We start from the raw sequence: 23,516 nt of genomic DNA on the forward strand, positions 1-23,516 counted from the left end.
TGCAGAATTTGCTGTGTTTTTCTTTTTAATAAGTATAACTTATTAAAATAATAAGTTATTATTAGGACTAAATTATTGTTTTAATAACTTAATAATTTTTTCAAAATAATAATGCTCAAAAATTGTGATTTGTGTGGAACCCAAATATTTTATAACGTAACTCTATAACGTATACATTTGTATTTTCCATAAATATTTATGTATAGGTATAAATTTCCATATCATATCTTGTCATTACTACGAATATTCAACTCGGGACCGATTGATTTTCAAGCACGAACCTTGGTTATATGGAAGCGTTTTCGTAGGGGCATCTTCAGAGATGTGTAAAAATAAAAACATGTATAGCAAAAATACTTTTTGGTGTATTGTATATGTTGTATACACCGTAAAAAGAAAAGGAAGCAAAACTGCCCAGCTGTGGACGGATGCTCAGTTTCCCGTCAAAGTGGAGGCCTTGTGTATATTTTGAATGTACATGTATTGCGTATTTTATACCATTCTTAATTCTCTTCCCCAGTTCAACATGCCAACTTTTTCTTCTTCTTTGTTCCACAAGCCTTCTCCACACTACTTCTTTTAAAATCCGAGGCTGAGGTCTCCGGCCCTTACGTGCCACTAGACGCACGTGCAATTACAGTGAAACCCTTCTTAACGGACACCCCTCAAATGCGGTCACCCTTTCTTTATGGCCAAATAATAATTTTCCGGTGTATTTAAAAGTACAGGGGTGTACCTCGCTTTAAGCGATTAATTGGTTCCACAAAATAGTCGCGTAAGGCTGTGGTCATAGTGGAACGAAGAAGTACGAATTACGACAATTCCTTAATAGGAAGAAAAAAATGCATAGGAGTGGAGGAAGAGATGTCCGCGTATAGTAAAATGAGAGTATTTCTCTTTCTGAGAATTTCTCTCACATTTTTGTCTCAGCCACAACGTGAAATCTGACGCATTTCTTCGTCAAAGGATCTAACTATGTTATATATATCTTCTATTTCCGGGATTAAAGTTAAACTTCAAGCCGAATTCTGCAAAGGTTGAAATTCCCAAAATAAACTTTTAAAAATCGCATAAAGAGAGCGATGTACCTGTATGCTTTTCAAACCCTAATCGGTCACCCGTCTTTTACGGGTGAAATTTTTTGTCCCACCGGTGTCCGTATAAAAGAGAGGTTTTAGCTATATTTCGCGCTGAGCATTGGGCTCGGCTATCCATTTTCAGCCAAATGGCTTGTACTTTACAACCACTTGATAGCTGTCTCCATCGCGGAGAACGACGCCAGGGATTCGATACTTGTGAGCACGGGGCAGGGGGAAACTGCTATAAATCTTTTCCCGCACAACCCTGCCTAACTAAACGGTAAAGGAAGTGAGTTTCTTTGCATCAGTCCGGGGTTATGAGCGGTTCTATCTATTTTCTGGTCTGAAACTTCGCACAAGACTGAATTGACAGATGGAAAATTAAAGCCTAACAATCGTTATAATTCGACTGCGATAATTCTTTTCAGCTCCTCTGGAGAACACCTTCAACGATTTCTGGCTGATGATCTGGCAACAGAGAGTCACCAAGATAGTCGCATTGGCCAACCTGGTTGAAAATGGCAAGGTGAGTTCTCATATAACAAACAAGCGCATTTGTTTTTCTTTTTGGCTTAAAACACACATACGTAAATGGGGTGGTTGGGGAGCTTTGTGAATCTTATTCTAAACAATGATAACTAATTCTTCCTGAATCGTTCATTCACATGTTCTATTTCACGAAGTAAATTTATACGCCGACTGTATCAAAAATATTAACGCCTTGAATATGAAGCAATATATACAGATATTCTCATCAGAAATATACGGTATATATTGGTGGTGTGCGTGGGAAATATCTCTCAAGTAATATACGCATACAATGTATAAAAATCAGAATATATGATTGTGTTGTGTGTACTAATATAACATGTACTGAACTGAACTGAATAAAAAATTTTTTCGCCGGTGCCACGACACAATTTTTTATGGCCGTTCTGCCGGTCTTAATCGCGGGCCACGAAGTACGTGACCTATATTGGATGTGTGTGTGAATGAATGAGAAGTGTGTGTATGATGTAGTGTAAGGACAAAGTCGGGATTTAAAGTTCAAGTTCCTGCCGTTAATTTATACAAATACAAATACAAATACAACGCCACAACAGGCAAAATGCCCAACGAGGTGGCTGATAAAAAGATGCCCATAAAAATATGGTTGTCATATGTTTCAAAAATACAGCAACCCAATTAAAAATGCAATTAACACAAATTACAAACACTATATACACATGAAAAAATATTATACAATGCCCATAAAGAATACTTATGGTTGTCTTATTCTAAGAATGGATAGCTTCTCGATTTACCCCAACATGTTTATCGTATTTCTTTTTAAACGTGTCAATTGTGTTACAATTTACTACCTCCGGGGGTAAGCTATTCCATTTATTAACAACCCTATTGGAGAAAAATTCCCTGCGACACCATAACCTTGCATTGTCCCTCACCAATCGATACTGGTGTCCCCTTGTAAAAGCAGTCGATTGGCGGTGTACTAAAAGTTCATGGTCCATCCTATCCATCCCATTGAAAATTTTGAACACTTCGATCATATCTCCTCGACACCTGCGTTCATCCAATGTAAACATATTCAAAAAATGAAGTCTTTCTTCATAACTCAAGCCCTGTGTGCCAATAAGGACACGCGTAGCTCTTCTCTGCACCCCTTCAACCAAGTCTATGTCCCTCTGTAGGTATGGTCTCCAAAACCTTACAGCATACTCCAGTCCAGGACGAACTAAGCCTCGAAAAAGAGGAAGAATGACTTTAGGAGAACGCGAAGAGACCTTTTTGAAAATGAGACCAAGCATTCTATTCGATTTTTTGACAACCGCTGAACAATGTTCAGAAAACTTAAGTCGCTCGTCAATGAGAATTCCCAAATCGGTGACTCTAGTTGCATCCGGGATAGTGATACCATTCAACTCGTAAGAGAACCGTGGGTTGTTCGAACCAAAATGAGCGACCATGCACTTATCTACGCTAAACGTCATGCTCCATTCATTTGCCCATGCTGCAATCTTGTTTAAGTTGGTCTGGAGCAACTCCCTATCGCTTTCATTCCCGATTACCCCCTAGGTAATTTCTCGCTAGGTAAAATGCCGCCGAGTCCAACCAGCACCTAGAAGAAAGAAAAAGAAAAGTTTTCCCAAGTCCAGCAGCGGAACGCTATTGGCCAAGGGCTCGCCTGCTCAGGATTGGCTGTTGACCTGTATGGGGAGAGAATGTGGGAAGGAAAACAGTCCAGTGGTGAAAAGGAAAAAGAGGAGAAATAGAGAGATTTTTTTTTCTTTTTAAAAATTTTTTGATTTTTTTGGGGTTTTTTTTTTTTTTTTTTTTGAAGAAAATAAAATAAAAAGAAAAATTAGACATATAGAGAGGGGACGCTACAAAAAGAGAAAGAGGGAAGAAAATAGGGGGGGGAGTCCGGCAGGAGACAAGTTGTAAGGAATTAGGCGTCGGAGTCCTTCGACACCGTTTGGTTGCGACGTCTTTCTTGGTAACGCAGACGGGTTTCTTCCAGCTTGGCCTTAGTACTGGGTGTTGAGAGTACCGCTCTCACGTACTCCTCAGTGGTGAAGAGCGTCAGTCGCACTTCGTTGATGACTTCAGTTTTGGATTTGCCTTCTATTTCGACCTTCTGTACCAGGACATCCTGAAAGGCCAACTTAAGTTTGTCCATAGGTTCAATCTCCGATTCATCCAGGCTAGTGTCTGGAGAATACGAAGTAGAGACTTCAGCTGTGGTCGGGATATTCGTGGCAGGTTCAGGATCAATTACCGGAGTCGACGTCGCTTCTCTCTGTACACCCTTGGCGGGTTTGGGGCGTCTCGTCTTCTCCTTCTGCTTAAAGTCCTTGCTGTAGGGAGAAAAACTGCAATTTTTGTAATTTGCAGTATGGAATTTTCTGCAGTTTACGCACTGGGGTTTATCGACCCCGCGTACGTTCGTGCATAGCTTTGTGGCATGAGGCTTGATGCATTTGACGCACCGCTCAGGCGCAGAGCATCCAGAAGAGTGGTGGCCCCATCTTTGACATCTAAAACACATGATGTGTTTTGCTGCTCCGCGAGGCCGGAATTTCTCAACCTTGACTCGGAGATGGTCAAGCGCTGTCAGGTTCAGGATCGCCTCGGAGTTCTGAGACTGGGGCATGTCTACCCTCCAGATGGGTAGTTTTGCGCCGTCCCTTCTCCTACGTAGCTGTTGAACCTTGACTGCTGTATGTCCGCTAACCTGCAGGGAGAGAATAATGTCCTCGTCCGAGGACGAGGGGTCTAGCCCCTTAATGACATATCTGTCAGGGGTATCAGAGTCTAGGGTGAACGAGTGATACTCGACACCCTTTTCCGTGAGGTACCTAGTGACGGTACGATGGTCATCTTCTGTGGTTAGGAAGACCAGGACCTTCCCGTTCTGAATCTTGGCATCAAATGAATGACTGCAAATAAGATCCAGTTCTGCTGCCAGGATCCTCCACTTCCCATTCGCCGAGACGTAGACAGGAGGGATTTTGCGTCTTTTACGCGCGTGGTTCGTCGTGGTTGGCCCGCTTAGTTCAGGAGGCGGGGCTTCTGCGTCTCTCTCAGGGGACGGCTTCTCTATTGGCTGTGCTGGAATGGTGGGCGGAGTCAGGGTTTCATCTAATGATGCCGTGCTTTCCTCGAGCAGCGTCGAATTTCCCGAAGGCGGGAAGGGGACCGGAGAGAAGATCGGGGCACCGGTATCCTCTGGAGGACTATCCGGGGCCTTTTTCTTGTTTGTTTTCGCTCGCTTCCTGACGATTTCGCAATGGGTCGCGTCCGCGATAACAGTCATGAGATAGAAGTTGTCTATCAGCTCCGTTCTTGCGTTGATTTTCTCTGCCTCAGATGTCAGCTTCTTGGACTTCTTGAATAGTTCATAAGTCGACCTAAAAAGAGAGAAAGTTTTGCAGGAGCGTTTGGTGGTAGTTGTATCCAGAATTTCCTCTATCTGTTCCCTACTCAGCCCAAACATGAGCTGAGCGATTGCCTCAACTAATTCGGTGACTCTTTCGTTTGGCTTTTTGTCTTCGACATATTTTCTGGAGATGTCACCAAGGTGTCTCCAGAGGGCCTCCTTCTCCGGGACCAATCTAGCATGTAAAAGGCAGCATTGAAGAACGCCGCTCTTCATTATCCCGGTTAGGACAGGCTGCTTGGCACGTACGGGTCCGTGTACCTGAAAATAGAAATAATAGGAAAATGCGGAGCAAAAGAATATGCGACCGCACTCCACGAGATGTACGCTTTAATATAACATGTGATTGAGAGTTTACATTCAAATGTAACAAGCTGGATTGATTTGTGCCAGTATTTTTCAGCCAGTGTATGCAAGGAAAATATTGTTACGAAAACTATGTTTAGCGCAATTCGTTGAAAATCCCTTAAGTTAACAAAGCCATGAGGGGAAGAGAAGAAATCACTCAATTGGTCTAGAACAGCGGTTCTCAACCAGTACTCCGCGGAGCCCTTGTGCACTTCCCCCGGACTCTGCGGCGACTCAAGGAAAATAAAATAAATCATTAAATTTGATAGATAAATAAAAAGAAAAGAGGTCTACAGGGGGCCCGCCATAAAAATTATATACAAAAAAAACGGCTCCTCGAGTCAAATAAGCTTCAGGACTACTGGTCTAGAACATTCTGGAAGGCTTCTTTGACCCGACGGTAGCGCTACTAAATCAGAGCTATAGTAGAAATTTCTCGAAAATTCCCCGTGTCTATAAAAACTAATGCAGTTGTTGAAATTTGAGTCGGAAGACGAGACGTTATTTATAGGTCACGTTCTGTGTGAAGATCTCTGCTTTTGTAAAATAGCTGTTTCTGTGAATATATCTATTACTTCCGGCAAATTGTTTCATCCTCTGCTCATCTGTTCCTGATGGCTGGCATATGAATGTTTTATGTATGCTTTAATTTGATTCAAGAATGTAAACCTCAGGGGCACTGAATTTCTGCTCACGAAATGTTAATGGTGCTTCCCGAGAGAGAGAGGGAAAGAATATTTTTCTTTTCTTTTCTCTTTTTTTTAGAAGATATAAAACTCTTTGAGGAACCCCGTGTGTATGGCGAATCATATTCCCCAGGCCGTATCTCATAACCCCTTGAAGTGCAATTTATTTTCAAGGTAACAGCACGAAGCAGACAATTTAATTTCCTTCAAGAAGAAGGATTGATATAGAAACTTAGTTTTGTTGCTTAAATAATTTGTTATTAGTAAAAATAGGAATCTATGCGTTAAGACGGCTCTGCATCATGGCAGTAATGAATCACAGTGAACACGATTTCAATCTGGCATGTTGGATCATAGATGGCTTTTTTCTCAGCCCAAGATATCAAGGAAAAATTTTATTTTCTGGATATTATGCTGAGGTGAACTCGGAAAGAAAAGTCATCTTGTCTCCGCCGGGACTCTAACCCAGGGCCTCTTGCATATCGGGCAAGCATGCTACCATCTACAGCACTGGAGACACGATCCGGTCTTCCTTATTTCTTATTCCTTCCTTCCTTATTAGTCAAGAGGGCCTGGGTTCGAGTCCCGGCGGAGACAAGATTTTTTTTCCGAGTTCACCTCACAGCATAATATCCAGAAAATAAAATGTTTCCTTGATATCTTGGGCTGAGAAAAAAGCCATCTATCTCTCTAAATCATTCCACCTGGGGCCAATTCCTAAAGTTAAGAGAGGCTACTAATGTCTCTACTTCAGCACCTCAGCCCGAGCGCGTGAAATAAGGAAGGCAGGGTCGTGTCTCCAGTGGTGTAGATGGTAGCATGCTTGCCGGGTATGCAAGAAGGCTTGGGTTCGAGTCTCGGCGGAGACAAGATGACTTTTCTTTCCGAGTTCACCTCAGCATAATATCCAGAAAATAAAATGTTTCCTTGATGTTGGTTCCTCATATTTTCATGTGGGCTCCACCATATTTTCATCTTCGCAACCGCCTAGTATAGTTGGAAATGGGACTAGTCATTCCATGCTATTTGCTCCTAATGGCCGATAGTCCGTTCACTATGTTTTCTAGCCTGTAGCTCCTAGAAATTCCTCATTGTAAGCGCATTACTCTGGCTCAGAAAAACGTTCAATGCGATGACTTGCTTGCAGGAAAGATACCTTTATGAGTTTGCTGCTCACGAATCCTATACGGTGATGTGTATATTGCACGGTCCATATACAGACTATCCCGCTGTATTCCTCATTCAGCTGGGTGGTAATCTGAGTTGAATACTGTATTTGACCTCGATACCAACGTACGATTCAGCTGAGCGGTGTCCGATAGCTATCATCCAAGGCTAATTGTGCTGCTCTGACATTTTTCCTCTCGTTTCTTCTATGCTGAAAATACACTTGTCACTGTCGCGCACGAAAATTTCAGTTCTAGGTACTAATTGGTAATTGAAACTTGCGGGCATCATGCTGGACTGTCATTATGAGGATCCAGTTTGGAATCCCGTTTGCGACACAATGGTAGTCTGCTAGTTGGTTTTCTGCGGTTCTCCAACCTCGAGGTGCGAGTGCATATATAGAAAAGCAAAGCTGTACAGTGGACAAAGCAAAACAAATGCATGTGGGCCACAGGAAATGAACTATAAAAACACAATACAGGCATACGGAAGAGCAAAGCAGTACTGAGGACCGTGTGTATAACAAATGCACGGAGCCATAGAAAATTAAAGAAGAAAAAGAAACGGCACAAATGATATTCAGTAATGAGGTGGTATACAACGGATGCGGGAAGGGGGGGGGGCACAGAACATTATGCATCAAAATAGAGTGCAATCATACGGAAAAACAAAGCAGTACAGACATAACCGCTGACCGCCCAACGAGACCATCTTAGGATGGTTTGCGCTCTTTCCCAAAGGGATGGACGGTCTCGGATAGCACAAAGCAGTACAGAAAACTGTATATTATGACAAATGCATGGGACCGCAAAAAATGCGAATATAAAAAGGTTATGGACGCAAAAGTGTAAAAATTCCCACGTAAATTCAAGAACATACATGTTAAATAAATCTGTCACTCTCCATCCCATGCCCTTGTGTGGCCCCTCCGTGATTTTGGGAGAAAATCCGAGTCTTCACCGTTGTCAGTAAAATCTTTGGCATTTGCATGCTCTGGCAACGTTTCTTTAAGGGGGAGGCACTGCTTGCTGACTCATTCGATCTGATGGGGGGGGGGGGAAGGATCTATTCTCCTGGCAACTGGAGGTCGTTTATCACGAACTTGCTCCAGGTTCTCCTCAAGAAATCTCGTGAGATCCTCAGTCTTGAATGATCGTTGGTCCCTCGCCATCCTGCGGTACCACTTTTCTATCAATTCTACTCTCAGTTTCACCACGTGAAATTGGCTTGTCTGCGGGCAGGCAGTTGCATAATGAAGTTGGCTGTCTACCGTCCCGCGTAGGCATTTGCCGTGGCTTTTCTTTTTAAACCGCTCCGGTTCGGTCAGGAGCGGACAAGAGAAAAACAGAATTTTTTTCTCAGACCCATTCCACTGGTTTTAGATTAACCCTGGGCAGCACTAGGTTTCCTTGGTGTCCGGATCGTTCTAGAACCTCTGCCACCTTAGATACGTCTTCCACAAAAAGTTACGGAAACCCTCACATATGAGCTGATTGTTTTCAGATTGAGCTAATATAATTTGTCCATTATTCTCCCTGTTGGTAGAATAACTACGATCAAATAAAAATTGGCGCAAGAAAAAAAAGTTGTGAGGGACGGGGAATTTTTTCGACCAAAGGGAAAAATTTATTTAATCAAATTACTTTTGTCTTCCAAAAGCAGGACATTTTTGTTAAAGTCGGAACGTATGGTCACAGCATATATTGAAACTAAATAGTTGCAAAGACTTCTGGCATCCCTGTGAACGCTAGTTCTCCGCGATAAACTTTTCGCCTGAAAAGTGCTGCCTAACTATAAAAGTTTGGTAACCACTGATTTCCAGAAATATAGCGCTATCCAGTGGTAACACTCCTTTCTCAAAAAATAGGTGGAGGTGCTGTTATGACCTCACAAGCGGTAAGTTCATAAAAATATTAATAGCGCTCCCGGTTCTATGGAAGGAGGATATAACTTGTGTAACTAACCTCCTTTGCTTCTATGATCACGTGACGAAGGCTTTGGGTAAGGGCAAAGATGTAGATGTTGTTTACATTTATTTCCAGAAGGCATTCGATCGTGTCCAAGATGGTAAACTCTTGAAGCGTTTACACGAGATTGGAATTGGGGGCAACTTGCTGAATTGGATAGAATCGTGATTAAGAGATAGGTCGCAACGAGTTATGGTGAACGGGGAATTCTCTGGTTGGACAGACGTCACAAGTGGAGTTCCTCAGGGAAGTGTCCTTGGCCCCATCCTTTTTTCACTTTTTATCGACAAACTCGATCAGGGTATCGATGGGATTACTAGCAAATTCGCAGATGATGTGAAGCTAATGGGGGTAATCGGGAATGAAAGCGATAGGGAATTGCTCCAGACCAACTTAAACCGGATTGCAGCATGGGCAAATGAATGGAGCATGACGTTTAGCGTAGATAAGTGCATGGTCGCTCATTTTGGTTCGAACAACCCACGGTTCTCTTACGAGTTGAGTGGTGTCACTATCCCGGATGCAACTAGGGTCACCGATTTGATAATTCTCATTGACGAGCGGCTTAGGTTTTCTGAACATTGTTCAGCGGTGGTCAAAAAAGCGAATAGAATGCTTGGTCTCATTTTCAAAAAGGTCTCTTCGCGTTCTCCTAAAGTCATTCTTCCGCTTTTTCGAGGCTTAGTTCGTCCTGGACTGGAGTATGCTGTAGGGTTTTGGAGACCATACCTACAGAGGGACATAGACTTGGTTGAAGGGGTGCAGAGAAGAGCTACTCTTGCCCTTATTGGCACACGAGACGAGTTATGAAGAGAGACTTCATTTTTTGAATATGTTTACATTGGATGAACGCAGGTGTCGAGGAGATATGATCAAAGTGTTTAAAATTTTCAATGGGATGGACCATGAATTATTAGTACACCGTCAATCGACTGCTTTTACAAGGGGACACCAGTATCGATTGGTAAGGGACAATGTGAGGTTATGGTGTCGCAGAGAGTTTTTCTCTAATAGGGTTGTTAATAAATGGAATAGCTTACCCCCGGAGGTAGTAAATTGTAACACAATTGACACGTTTAAAAAGAAATACGATAAATATGTTGGGGTAAATCGAGAAGCTCTATCCATACTTAGAATAAGACAACCATAAGTATTCTTTATGGGCATTGCATAATGTTTTATCATGTGTATATATTGTTTGCAATTTTTATTAATTGCATTTTTAATTGGGTTGCTATATTTTTGAAATATATGACATCCATATTTTTATGGACTCGTTGGGCATTTTGCCTGTTGTGGCGTTGTATTTTTATTTGTATAAAAAACCTGGTGAATACCGACCAGGGGTTGTAGTAAAGTTATAAAATGTCAGTACTTTTATAATTTTTTGTAGCTCCATCTAGTGCCAAAAATGTTTCACATACGATGCGACTATATGGCAAAAGTTAACTTCGTGCAATGTGTACCGGTGAGGCAAAATTCCGAACGAATTTTTCAATAGGTTGGGTCAAGTAAGAATCCCTAAATACGAGCCTTGTCACTGGTGTTCATTTGATATTCAAATTGTGATATCGATTTGATATCACAACATTCGAATATGGAAAATGTTGTAATTCGGGGGCTTCCGAGCTCATTGGAACCCCGGCTTCACTAATCATGGTTTCACGTTTTTATCTTTTGACAAAATGTGTTACTAATACAGAAAAAATTCAGTGTTACTCAAAATTTATTGGCTTCTCAGTAAAAGTGAAAATTAATGCACTCCAATCGCCCCGTGGTCGCCAGGCATTTGAGCGTGAAGATCAACATTTTTTGCTCGGATCGTCCCCAGTCTCTTTTCTTCATTTGTAACAATTGCAGTTGTGTTAACCGCTTCACGCAGAGGCTGTTGACAACAAATTTGGATGATTTGTGTTTGAATTATCAGTGATAAATCCAAAAAAACTACAGGTTCCCTTGTTCGCATGTTAGAAATAGAAGGGAGGAAAAGATCATAGTGCAGTGTTATAGATTTCTCTTTCGCCGTCACCTCCTACTTAGGAAATGGCCCGTCGCTCTGTCTCAACGAAGAGATATAAGCAGGTGGTCAAAGACCTGGAACAGGCTGATTTTCGCCCTCATCCCTATGTTTATATATATGGTAGAAAGATCATCGAACTTATATTACTGGAGAGAGTATGACGTCAGCGGTCTCCGCCTTGGCAGTGCTTAGAACGGTGCCCCCCCCCCCCCGAACATCTTTCGTCGGAATATCACGTGACTCGGAGAAAACAAACACAATCGCCCGTTATTTTCTCAAGGAATCCACAGGCATTTAAAACAATAAATGAAAGAAATAATTTCGGCATTAATGAAAAAAATGATTCCAGTATTAATGAAATAAATAATATTTTTTCATCTTTAGATGTGAGTTCTCTATCCTTTTTTTGAAATTTTTAAAACCCAATATTTAGAGACCAAACTGTACGTTTCAATGGGAAAATTGCCAGGCATAAACTTTGTTTTTACAGAGTCACGTGATTCCCTTGCATTTGATATTTCTGCCGTCGCGGCGGCTGGATGCTCCCTCCAGTAATATAAGCTCGATGAGAAAGATACATTATATGTGGAAGGAAAAATCACTAAACAAGAACGACACATCGCTAAAAAGAGGGGTAAAAAAAACAACCTCCGTCCATAGGATCACATTTAAGTTTCGCGATGACGAGGAAAGAGGTAAAAAACAGGGAGTGCTATACAGAATGAATTTCTTTCATTTGCATTGGAAAGAGATATCTCGTCCCTGACCGTTAAGGGGTTAAAATATTTTTCCATAATAGGCCTACGGTTTGTTTTTTTTTTCTTTTTTTTATGGGAGAAAAAGAAAGAAATGCCGTGAAAGCACCGGTTTTAATCAGTGGGTGAATGGAGATTCCTCAGAGCACCCAACCCTATAAAGCAGTCACCTTCAACCGGTTGCGACCATGGTGCTTCTCGAAGTACCAAGCGTGTTCAATGCTCTCTGATTTCGTGCTCGTGAACACTTCAAATTAAACACTCTATAAAAATTGCATTCAAGGATTACGATTATGAAGATTTCAGTCATAAGTTTGTCAAAGTTGCCGTAATGGGTGCTCTTGGTTTGATGATGGGTATAGACAGTGCTCGTGACTCGAGAAAGGCTGAAGACCCCTGCTATAAAGGTACCACCATACTCACAAGAAGAAGGAGCCAACGTTGAAGTTATTGTTTTTTTTCTCTTTTGCTCACGTTCGTGAGTGGCCACTGGATTTGGCAGGTCTAATCGCCACTGGCCAGTAGAGAAATTTTTTAATTTTCACCTTCTCAATAAAAATGCTGTAAACTCATGTGAAGATTTCAATGGATTTTTCGTTTTTACGAAGGTCAAAATGAACAAGTATTGGCCGGAGGAGGGGCAAGAAAGGACTTTTGGCGACATCAAAGTAAAGAATGTCGCATTGTCTGAAGCAAGTGAGGATTGCGGATTCGTAGTCAGGACCTTTCGAATTTCTAAGGTATGCAATGATGTTTACTGCATTGTATTTGTTTGATTTTCCTCAGCACGGTCATAGGCGTAAACTTGTATTGTGCCCATGGGTGCGAGACAATCATTCCCTCCAATACTTGCCACCATCTCAATAATTCCTATGGAGATATATCTCAATAATTCCTATGGAGATATATCTCAATAATTCCTATGGAGATATATCTCAATAATTCCTATGGAGATATATCTCAATAATTCCTATGGAGATATATCTCAATAATTCCTATGGAGATATATCTCAATAATTCCTATGGAGATATATCTCAATAATTCCTATGGAGATATATCTCAATAATTCCTATGGAGATATATCTCAATAATTCCTATGGAGATATATCTCAATAATTCCTATGGAGATATATCTCAATAATTCCTATGGAGATATATCTCAATAATTCCTATGGAGATATTGAGTATGAGGACCACCCCATCCCCCTATAATTTTTTCGAGGGCTCCCAATATTTCCAATAATTTTTACGCCTTTGATCGCGGTCATTTTGAATACTCTGATATGATTCTTTGATAATAAAACTGGAATATACAGTTCAGAACAAACTCTGAGAATTAGAATTCAGACCTGTACAACCAAAGATGGTTCACTAACCGAACGAAAAAATTTCATCAAGGACAACAATATTAATTGGACATCAATCAAGGACAACATCAATCATTTATCATAAAAATCGAGTGATGATGGTCGGGAAATGTTCTTATCGAAAATTTTTGTCAGATTAAAGTAGACTGCCTTTGTTGTCACCTTTCTTTAAAATGGTACTAAAGTGAACTTTAATAACATTTTTTTGATAGAAAGTGCCCCAAAATATGATAAAACAATAATAAATTTTATACTGCCTATGGTCATTTTCTATGAAAAGCCATTTTTATGTCAATTTTTAAGCAAACTTCATGTGATATTCCGAACACTATTGCAAAAAATTCTATGAATGGAATGTTTTATTATTTTCACAGTACATTTAGCTAATAATGGTGCATGTTATGAACTGAAAATTAAAGGATTGTAAGATATGCTCATATGTTACACTCAAATCTGTTGACGTACGTGTGAATTTTTAGAAATTCCAGTCTACATTTCGTCTATAAAATACTGTAATTGGACAAATATATGTGATAGACCTTAGATTTTAGTTCATAACCTAGGTGATATATAGCAAAATAAATAAAGTTTAATAATGACATAATTAATATATTTTATAAATTGTGTTTCAAACTTAAGTAAAATGTCAAAAGTAGCATTTAGTTAAACGTGTTTAAAATTTTTATTTACGGATTACTTGTATGTAAAAACGTAACACTAAAATGGACGAAACTTCGGTTCTGAACGTCATATAAACAAAACAAGGCCTGTTTTGGAATCACAAAGAATAGGGCTTTCATAAAAAAGAAAATAAAAATCGATATTTTCTTCCAAAATGACGTTTTCAATGAAGTCGGATACCTCAAAAGAACACAAAATTTTCGTCAAATATTTTTGAACAAACCGCATTAAAATCCGTTCCTTAGCTTTTTTTTTCTTAATTCTGATTTTTATAATTAAAAATCATGGTTGTTTTTTATAGAGGTCAAATAATACATGGTATCTTCATTTCTAGTTTTCTCCATGTTCGTTTTTCTTCAAAAAACTGGTATTAAAAACCCTCCTTGCGCACCAAAATTCATTGAATATACTCCAAATTCGGCACACCATTTACTTATGACTTCTTTTGAGATACATCTAAAAGCAACCATTGATAAACCCATCAATATTTGCTATATAAAAAGTGATTTAATTATTATGAAAGTTCGGTTTTTCCTCACGCACCGTTGGCCATATTTTAAAATACATGGTTTCTAAATATTTTTGAGTGTTTGTGGAAGTAAAATAGAAATCATGAACGAATTTTGTCAAAACGCTGAGGGGGGGGGGGGGATATCGCTCACTTCAGTTTTTGGTATATATTTTTCAATACATTATATATGAAGGAATGAATGAACGAAATTGGACTGAATTGTGTCATCAAACGATGACAGAGATAGATCTATCTCTAGGAGGTTCTGATTGTGTCCCCATCAGTTAACGTTCAACGTATTTGGCGCAGAATTTTTTTTCATCACTTTCTAGTTATATTCCTGTTTCGGAAAAAATTCGCCACTCTATTTACTCTATAATTTTTTCCTCAATAAATATTTTGAATCAGCTTAAACAAATTTTAATTTCTTAAGGAAATGTCCTTCTTCTGGCTGTCTCCAGCCCATTTTTGAAATTTTGAAATGATTACTCTTTTTATCCTAAAAGAAAATATTCTTTTTTTGAATGATATATATTTTTACGACCAGAATACTTTCATACTTCATCTTTTTGGTAATTTTAAATACTTTTTATCAATAGTTTATAGCCAAATGAAAATTTTCCCAAACTTTTTTTTTCCATTTGTGACATTCGGAAAACTCAAATCCTACAACAACAGTCACCAACTATCAAATTTTGTGTTGAAATGTGATCTCATTCTCTCTCTCACTCTCTCTCACACCCACACACGCGCGCGCGCGCGAACTTCAAATCAATTAGAATTGTAAATTACTTCACATATTAGATTTATTCAGAAAAAAAAAGGTATCTTTATTAGATGTCCTTCTCCTGGCTACTTGCTTTGTGAGAAATATACAGGGTGGTAACTATCAACCGCCCAATAATTGCACACGCGATTCCTTGTGAAAAACTAATATGGAAAAGTATTTTCAGTTTCTTGATCATCTCCTATAATTAATGAGTTATAACGCTTTAAAAATTGATGACGTCACTTCAAAATCCTGCCAAATTCACAAATCGTACACCAAACGTATAACTTGGAATTTTTTGTGGAATGCCAAAAATATATTAATCCCCACTCAGAAATCCAGGAAACGGCAGATCTAAAAACGAGTTTTTTTTCTCACTCTTTTCAGGAAAGAGAAAAGACTTTTTTACAAGTGAATCAGAATATTTGCAAACGTTATATGTAGATTAAGCGTTAGTCATTTTGCTTTGTTCTCCAGAAAGTACTGAGTCTACTTTATTTACTTACTTTTTTGGTTATTATTTCTAATTTGATGGCATTCAGAAGAATATTGTATGCTGAACACTACCCTTAAAAATTTTCTGAGAGGGATGAAGTTGTTCTTCAAAATTACTTTTTTGAATATACACTGGCTCTAATAACAACCATAAAAGTAAACGTTTGTGAGTAGGTTAAAAAAGCCAAATTTTAGGCCAGAAAAATAAAAAAATTCTCATGTTCCCGAAGGAAATTTTAATGGCTTTAGGGCATATTGGGGCTACTGATTTCAAAGCTGGTGTTGGTTTGAAATCGAATCGGCTCTAGTTTTTGACATAATTCATAATAGTAGTATTTCTGTATGCTCTGCAGCCACTAATTTTTGCGTGGAAATTTTTTTTTTCAACTTTTTATTTACTTTCCTATTTTATCCAACACATCATTACCAGACATAAGTGATCTTTATGTATTGATATTAAGTTCATTAATGATTTACATTTCATACAGTTTCAATGTGATTTGTATGCTGCTTGTGGTGTGAGCGGATCCAGAGCTCGTTGTTGGAAGAGGTGATTTCACAAAATAATAATAATAATAATAATAAAAAAGAGGTTATACACTGTGAATATGGTGACCATACATCCTTCATTTCGTCCCGCATTTTTCAGAATAGTCCCAATTTTTTCTGTTTCTTCTCCATCCCGAATTTTTTGAAAAAATGTACTGGTTTTTCCTATTTTTAGTCGAAGTTTCCTTGACTTTGTTATTTAATCAGAAACGTTTATACAGGTAATTTTGAACGGATTGATTGAATGCAATATTAAAATATAAAAATTCTGAAAATTTCATGAATTGTCACGTTTTGCTTGGAAGGGGAGTGTTCACACCGATCATCACCCCCCCCCCCCCATAGATCTGCACCTGACTTATGGTATTACAATTGAAATGCAACTTTCACTTCATCCCAAAAACTAGGGCCAATCTGAAAAAACCAATGTCATATTCGGAATCAGCCCCCCAAAAGCACCCTAAAATCACTGAAAACTTTTTTTTAGAACAGAATCAGTATTGGGTAGTGTAATCAATAAAGAACTGAACTGAATCTTTAATGATTTGCACAATCGTGCCTATCAGTACACCAGTGGATGGCAAGTACAAATATTAGTGATTAAATTATTGGAGATACACACACAAAACAGAAACAGATGCATAAGGTTTAGACACAAAAATATACATGCATAATATAGTCTCGAATCCAGATAAATAGATTGAAAAAAAACAAAAAACAAACAAAATAAATAAATAAAATGTTACCTGGGTGCATGGGCAGGGATGTGAAGCAAACGAAAAGGGAAAGGGCGTAAAAACTACTGCCCCAAGAAAAATACAATTTTTGATATATCCTCGATAAATCGGAAAAAATGTAGACACATAGAAGGAGAGGGATTGCTAAAAATTAGATAAAAGTTTGATCGGGAGTAGATATGGCGAAGGTATTTAGAGATATGAGTATGTCTTTGAAGGCCATAGTGTAATCAATAAAAATAATCCGAAACCAAAAATTATTTTGAATAGGTCAATTCATAATATAATAAGTTTGATTAAAATTTTCCGATTGAATCGTTGTTATTATTTTCGTTTCCACTAGTCACACATTCGTCAAGCTATAATTTTTACATCTTTCACTGAAATCCATTACGCGTACAGTTTCGATGAAATCAAGGAAACATTTATTTTCTGGATATTGTGTCGAGGTGAACTCGGGAAGAAAAGTCATCACGTCTCCGCCGGAACTCGAACTCAGGCCCTCTTGCATACCGGGCAAGCATCTACACCACTGGAGACACGACCCTGCCTTTCTTATTTCACGCACTGTGGCGTGAGGCGCTGAAGTAGACACATTAGTAGCCTCTCTTAACTTCAGGAAATGGCCCCCAGGTGGGACGGTCCTGGCTCACCAGGAGAGAGGTAGATGGCTTTTTTCTCAGGCCAAGATATCAGCCGAGGTGAACTCGGAAAGAAAAGTCATCTTGTCTCCGCCGGGACTCTCGAACCTTTTTTGAACGATGATAGTTCAAAAAAAGTCCAAAGAAATGTTCCCGTTTCATTGATCAACATGTAATATGATTAAAACGACAACGTAAAATAATGATCGCGCAGTAAACACGTACGCACTGCATGCACCTTCCTTCCAAAAATTTGATTTGATATAGAAGGCAAACAAATTGCCACATTTGGCAAAATAAGTGTTGATTTGGCTAAAAAACTTTCAAACAGATCTCATTTGGCTAACACTTTACAAATCTGGTGATAAATTTGCCAAGATATGGGACGAAGCTAATACGTAAGCTATACAAACTAACAAGGTTAATATCCCACTACACGAAGAGAAAAAACGCCAATCGTGAAGGAAGAAGGCCGAACTTGGCTTCTAATGGGATTGAATACGTCAGTTAATTTTTAAGAAGTGACAACCCGCTGCTTTCAAAAAAACATTTCTGCGAAGAAATGTACTTTCGTTCTTAGTTTGGCACATAACAGACCGTTAGAAAAATGACACGCCACAAAATTTCAAAACTCACTTAATATTCGTCCGATCAAAAAACGGAAAACACTTTTCCATATTAGTTCTTCACAAAGCATCATATGTGTAATTATTGGGCGGTCGATAGTTACCACCTGTATAATTAAAAAATTATTTTCAATTTACCTCATGTTTCAGTGTTCAGAGACCTCTATACAAAGGTTTTTTAACAGCTGGGTGTGATCGAACCCCTGTCCTTTCACTTAAAGGACGTTGGTTTGATTCCCCGCAGGAGCAGTTGAATTTCCTCTCTTTCCACAATATATCTTTGCATCAGCCAGCTGTTAAAAAACCTTTATAAGGATAGCGGAGCGTGACATCATCCTCAAATAGAGACCTCTATTATTTCTGAAAAGCACGTGTTTTCAACAAGTTTTTTTTAACCAGTGTTGCAAAACACGTAAAAATGTGTTTCTCCTGGAATTAGGTAAACAGAAGAAATGTTCGATCATAAGTTAAGGAGAAAAATTAAACTAAATTCCCCCAAAAATTTCTTGGTTGAAACATCAAGCTCGGTAATGTTTCATGTAAAGATTTTGCTTTGATAATGCAATCGTGCTCTAGCGAAACAGAGACAAATTAGAAATCTGTTGTTCCCCCCCCCCCCAAATAAAATGGAGGTAAAGGAGCGAGAAATACAAATAAAATAAAATAAAAAAAGAAAGAAAAATGCAAAAATTATTACTGCTTTCCAAGTTGAAAATAAACTATGCGAGTGTCAAGCATAAATATCAAGTTAAGTGCTCGAATAGGCAAAATACCACGTTGAATTTGCCTAGCTCTTAACATGGTTAAAATTGAATGAATTTTTTTTACCATTAATATTGAACAAACTTCGCTGCTGACTATATATTATTAATCAGAAGCTTAAAAATTTTGTCCCGGAGAATTTATTTTTTATTTTTATTTTTTGGTTGGTATTTTTATTTGAAATATATATATATTTTTTCATTTTTTGTCCAATTTCGGGAGAATGACCCATTTATATATTCACTAAACAAAGTTTTGCCATATTATTTGATTAGATTCATGTACATAGAATGCATTTATCGTATGTGTGTTTAGGCTATTTCAAAGCACATCGGCTAAAAATATTAAAGAAATAAAATTGTTCAATTTAAACGTCCCTTGTCTCCTTGATTGAATTTATAGGAAACTGGACATTTTATATAGCATTTTGATATTATTTCAAATTGAAGCATTTGAGTATTTTTAAACGGAATAGGAATCGAATCGACTTTTCCGTTTCCGCAATCGAAGCAGCGACAGGGAAGTGACGCAATTTCATTTCACGGAGTGGCCTGACGCGAGCATTCCCGTCGACACCCAAAGGTTTGCGAACTTCTGGTTGTTCGTGCGCCGATACACTTCCAAAGATTTAACAGCACCTATCGTCATTCACTGCACGTAAGAATAAAAATTATTAGTTAGTATAATTATACTCTGTATAATACGATGTACTTAGTAGGTGCTGCTCAGACTTACTTTATTAATTACAAAAGAATGAATACAGATATACAGATAGAACCTGTTTATTGGGTGTTTCCTTGTGCAACTACCCTGTGCAATTATGCATTTTCGCTATTGTTCATACAAAGATGTAAATGCGAATTGCAACTTTTTTGTCACCCTCTCCAATACCTTCGTTATTTTTCGATGTCCTTTTTCGGAACCTGAGAATCGTTGCTTTTAAAGCAAAATCTTTATCCAAGGAAAATGTCACGGGGCAAGATCAGAGCATGGGAATAAAGGCCAAAAACACCGCACTGACATGACGTGATTATTACCTCACGACAGAGACATTATGCATTCTCGTTCGTGGAAATTTAGCGACGTACAAATTCTGTGACGTGGAATTACTACGTCACAGAATTTTCACAAATCAAGGTTCACAACGTCTCTGATATGATGTGAAATCACGTCCCTGACGTGACGGCCTTAATCTAGTTATGGAAGTATTGGAATGTGAGGTTTTGACAGGTTATCCGACACCTGTGAGCTGGCGCATTGTGGTTATGGAGCACCCACGACTTGGACTTCTACAGATCGCTTGCGTCTCACCGAATCATGCCAACGTTTAAAGACTCACAGGTCCTTCCTGGTGTCAGATTACTTGTCAAAAAACAGCACATTCCGATACTTCCACAACCACCCCGTCCATCTCTCGCCCATAGCCCACTAAACAACATGTAATGTTGAATGTTGAATAATGTTGAATTTATGTCATTACGTGAATGATCATTCATGAATCATTAACATGAATGTCTAGTCGGCCGTAATCTCGCCCCATGTAACTTTTTCCTTTCTCCTCGGAAAAGAATTTGTTTGAGGGGAAACGGTTCTCAAGTTTCGCAGAAGTGCTGTGAACACCGATGCTGAAGAATATCAACCAGAGCTATACGAAATTGATGAAGAATTTCATGTCCACAATGGAATTCTTTATCATCACCCTAAATATTTAACTTGCTAAAGTTGAGTATTTAGACACACGGTTATTAAGGATGGTCGGAAGGTCGGAATTTTTTTGGAAAAATTATTTAGCTCGGTGGCTTTCTTGCATGGGTTACAAAGGCGAAGTTTAGATAACCCCATACTGCGACATCTTGAGATATAATTTTTTATAGAAACTCGTAACTTTATTTAATCAAAATATTTAGTTATTGCAGTTTCATCCGTCCAGTTTCCTTAATGTTAAAAGAATATGATTTTTTATGCAAATGAATATAAATACATTTATGGCTACAACAGGCACCTCGCTCGACAAGTGGTTGATAGAAACGTATGTGCCAATAACAATTATGAGTATGGAAATTATATTGTTTTTATTACTAGCTACTGCTTCAACATAGATATCTATTTCTTATCTGTTGAAGGAGCTCTGGCGATCCACAAAATCAACTCTTCCCCGTAGGACTTTATGGTCTCAACTCGGCAAGGCCATTCGTCGGCAGACATGTCGTTATATTCAATTGAAATACGAAATAATTCGTATTCAGTCGGAAAGTGAAACGCGAGAGAACTTTCTTACGATCGCAGAGAACTGAAGGCACCTGAGGAACATCTCGACTTCCAGAGGAAGAAGTTGCGACTCCTTGCTTCCGCTATGGGAAATAATGCTTCCCCCCCCCCCCATCGATGATGACGTAATACTTGAACGGCCCCTTAGCTTGTGAATACGTGTAAATTGCTCTGTTCTGTAAATAAATCTGTGTTTGTCCGTCGAACCGCTTCTTGTTTTGCAATCTCGAGGTCTTGTGAAATACTATCCGGAACAATTTGGTGTCAGGAGTGGAGTAATTCAAGATTTGCATAAAGACGAGAGGAATGGTCATGGATGAAATGTGGGAAGAGCTGAGCTAACTGATGTCTGTGATGGGCCAGATGAAATCGGGCATCGAGAAAAAGGTCCAGTCAATGAGCTCAACCATGAGAGAAGACATCACCGCTGTCAACACGTCTATTGCTGCTGTTAAAGAGGATGTCACCAACTCCATTGCTGCTGTCAATCTCTTCATCACTGACGTAAAAGATGATGTCACTTCTGTCAACACATCCATCGCTGCCGTCAGAGAGGATGTTGCTACTGTGAAGGGAGACATTGCCATTGCCATACCTGAGGTGAATTTGAAGAGCCTACGTTCTCCGCGGGCGCTCAACAGGTCCTGCCAGCCATAGCTGACGTCATGCGACCGAACATCAAGCCCTCGACATACGACGGGAAGACATCGTGGACGATCTTCAGGACCCAGTTCGAGATGATTGCCTCCGTGAACGGATGGGGCTGTATACTCAAGGTCCCCCACCTAGCCGCCGCACTCCGAGGTGAAGCTGCCGAGGTTCTGCAGACGCTCGCAGCTGAGGACCGATCTAGCTATGCAGCTCTGATGAACGCACTCGACCTGAGGTTCGGAGAAAACATGAACTGGCCATGGACATTGAAAGGCTCTCACAGTTGGCTTACCCGGACTGTCCGCCGGACATCAGGAACGGATTGACCCTACAAGCCTTCGTCGATTCTGTCATGGACCCCAACATCCAGCAGGCGCTGCGTCTGGGCGAGTACAAGGACGTGAAAAGTGCTCTTGTCTACGCCATGAAGTACGAGGCAGCTCGTCAAGCTTCGAGGAGAGAACGACGAATGGATGCTGTTGTGGAGTACGCTACGGCGGGCATCATCAGAGAGCCGAAAGATCTTCTGGAGAGTGCCAAGAACGACCGTGGAACCCAGAAAGACAAGTCGTTGGGAAGCTGGAAACGCCACGGAAAGGCCACCTGCGGAGCGCATGCTCAGTCACAGCTACCGGTACGGAAGATGCACAATGCCGAGTGTACCACGTCTCACAGCTGCACGGAGGAGACCACGGAATCCACGTAAGAGGCGAGATTGATGGACCGCGTGCAGGATGGCCATCGATACCGGAGCCAACGTGAGCATCGTCAGGATGGACCTGGTTCGGAAATTCAAGCAACGACTTCTCTACGTACCACCACCGTTGACGCTGCAGACAGTCACAGGAGAAAAAATGACTGTGCGTGGAAAATTGGAAGTCTCAGTGAAGTTCGCCACTGGCACCTACCGCCACACCGTCTTCGTGGCAGACATAAGGTATCCGTGCATCATCGGAGTGGACTTCTTGAGGAAACATGGATTTTCCTTGGACATGAGGAATGACTAGTTGCACACGCCGAAGGAACGTATCGCCCTACTCGGATGTGGTCGTAACGAAATACTTCCAAGGGAGGCGATGGACATTCCAGAGGCGGAAAGAGAATGCATCGCCTATGCAGACAAGACCAATGGCAGGACCGGAACTGTTCTCTCACGAGGGTCAGATGGCATGAAGAGGGCGATCTAGCCTCGTAAAGAAAAAGAGCGTGGAAATACCGACACCCTGACGAGAGGACCGGGTCCACGGAGATGTCACCATCGTCTCAAGGCAGAAGAGAAGTATGGGCGGGCCGGCGAACCCTGTAGTGAGACAGATAACATCTCAAGTCTCAGGTGACGATCCTTGGAGCGACAAGAATACTCGGAAGGACCATCTAGAAGATCCCGACATACGACTGATAATGGACTTGAGAGAATCCACCGGGAGTAAACAAACATGGCAAGACGTCACCTCTTCCAGTCCGACGATCAATAGATACTGGGTGCTATGGGACTC

General features: G+C 40.0%; 1 protein-coding gene across 5 annotated transcripts in view; it reads left to right on the forward strand.

Moving 5' to 3' along the window:
• The window catches only part of LOC149077707 (receptor-type tyrosine-protein phosphatase gamma-like), a 50,441-nt gene that overhangs the window by 12,673 nt on the left and 14,252 nt on the right, over positions 1-23,516 (forward strand). For 3 of the 5 annotated variants that reach the window (XM_089245347.1, XM_089245349.1, XM_089245348.1), the window contains 3 exons: positions 1,508-1,605; positions 12,571-12,702; positions 19,577-19,758. In XM_089245347.1, the coding sequence (XP_089101473.1) occupies positions 1,508-1,605; positions 12,571-12,702; positions 19,577-19,758 (412 nt within the window). The remainder of the gene's footprint in view (positions 1-1,507; positions 1,606-12,570; positions 12,703-19,576; positions 19,759-23,516) is intronic. The other 2 variants (XM_089245351.1, XM_089245350.1) reach the window with 2 other exon arrangements.

The sequence above is a fragment of the Pholcus phalangioides genome, unplaced genomic scaffold (genome assembly GCF_987345545.1).
Source record: "Pholcus phalangioides strain wild (caught in Gottingen) unplaced genomic scaffold, Ppha-v1.0 ptg000015l_1, whole genome shotgun sequence".
Classification (NCBI taxonomy): Eukaryota; Metazoa; Arthropoda; class Arachnida; order Araneae; family Pholcidae; genus Pholcus; species Pholcus phalangioides.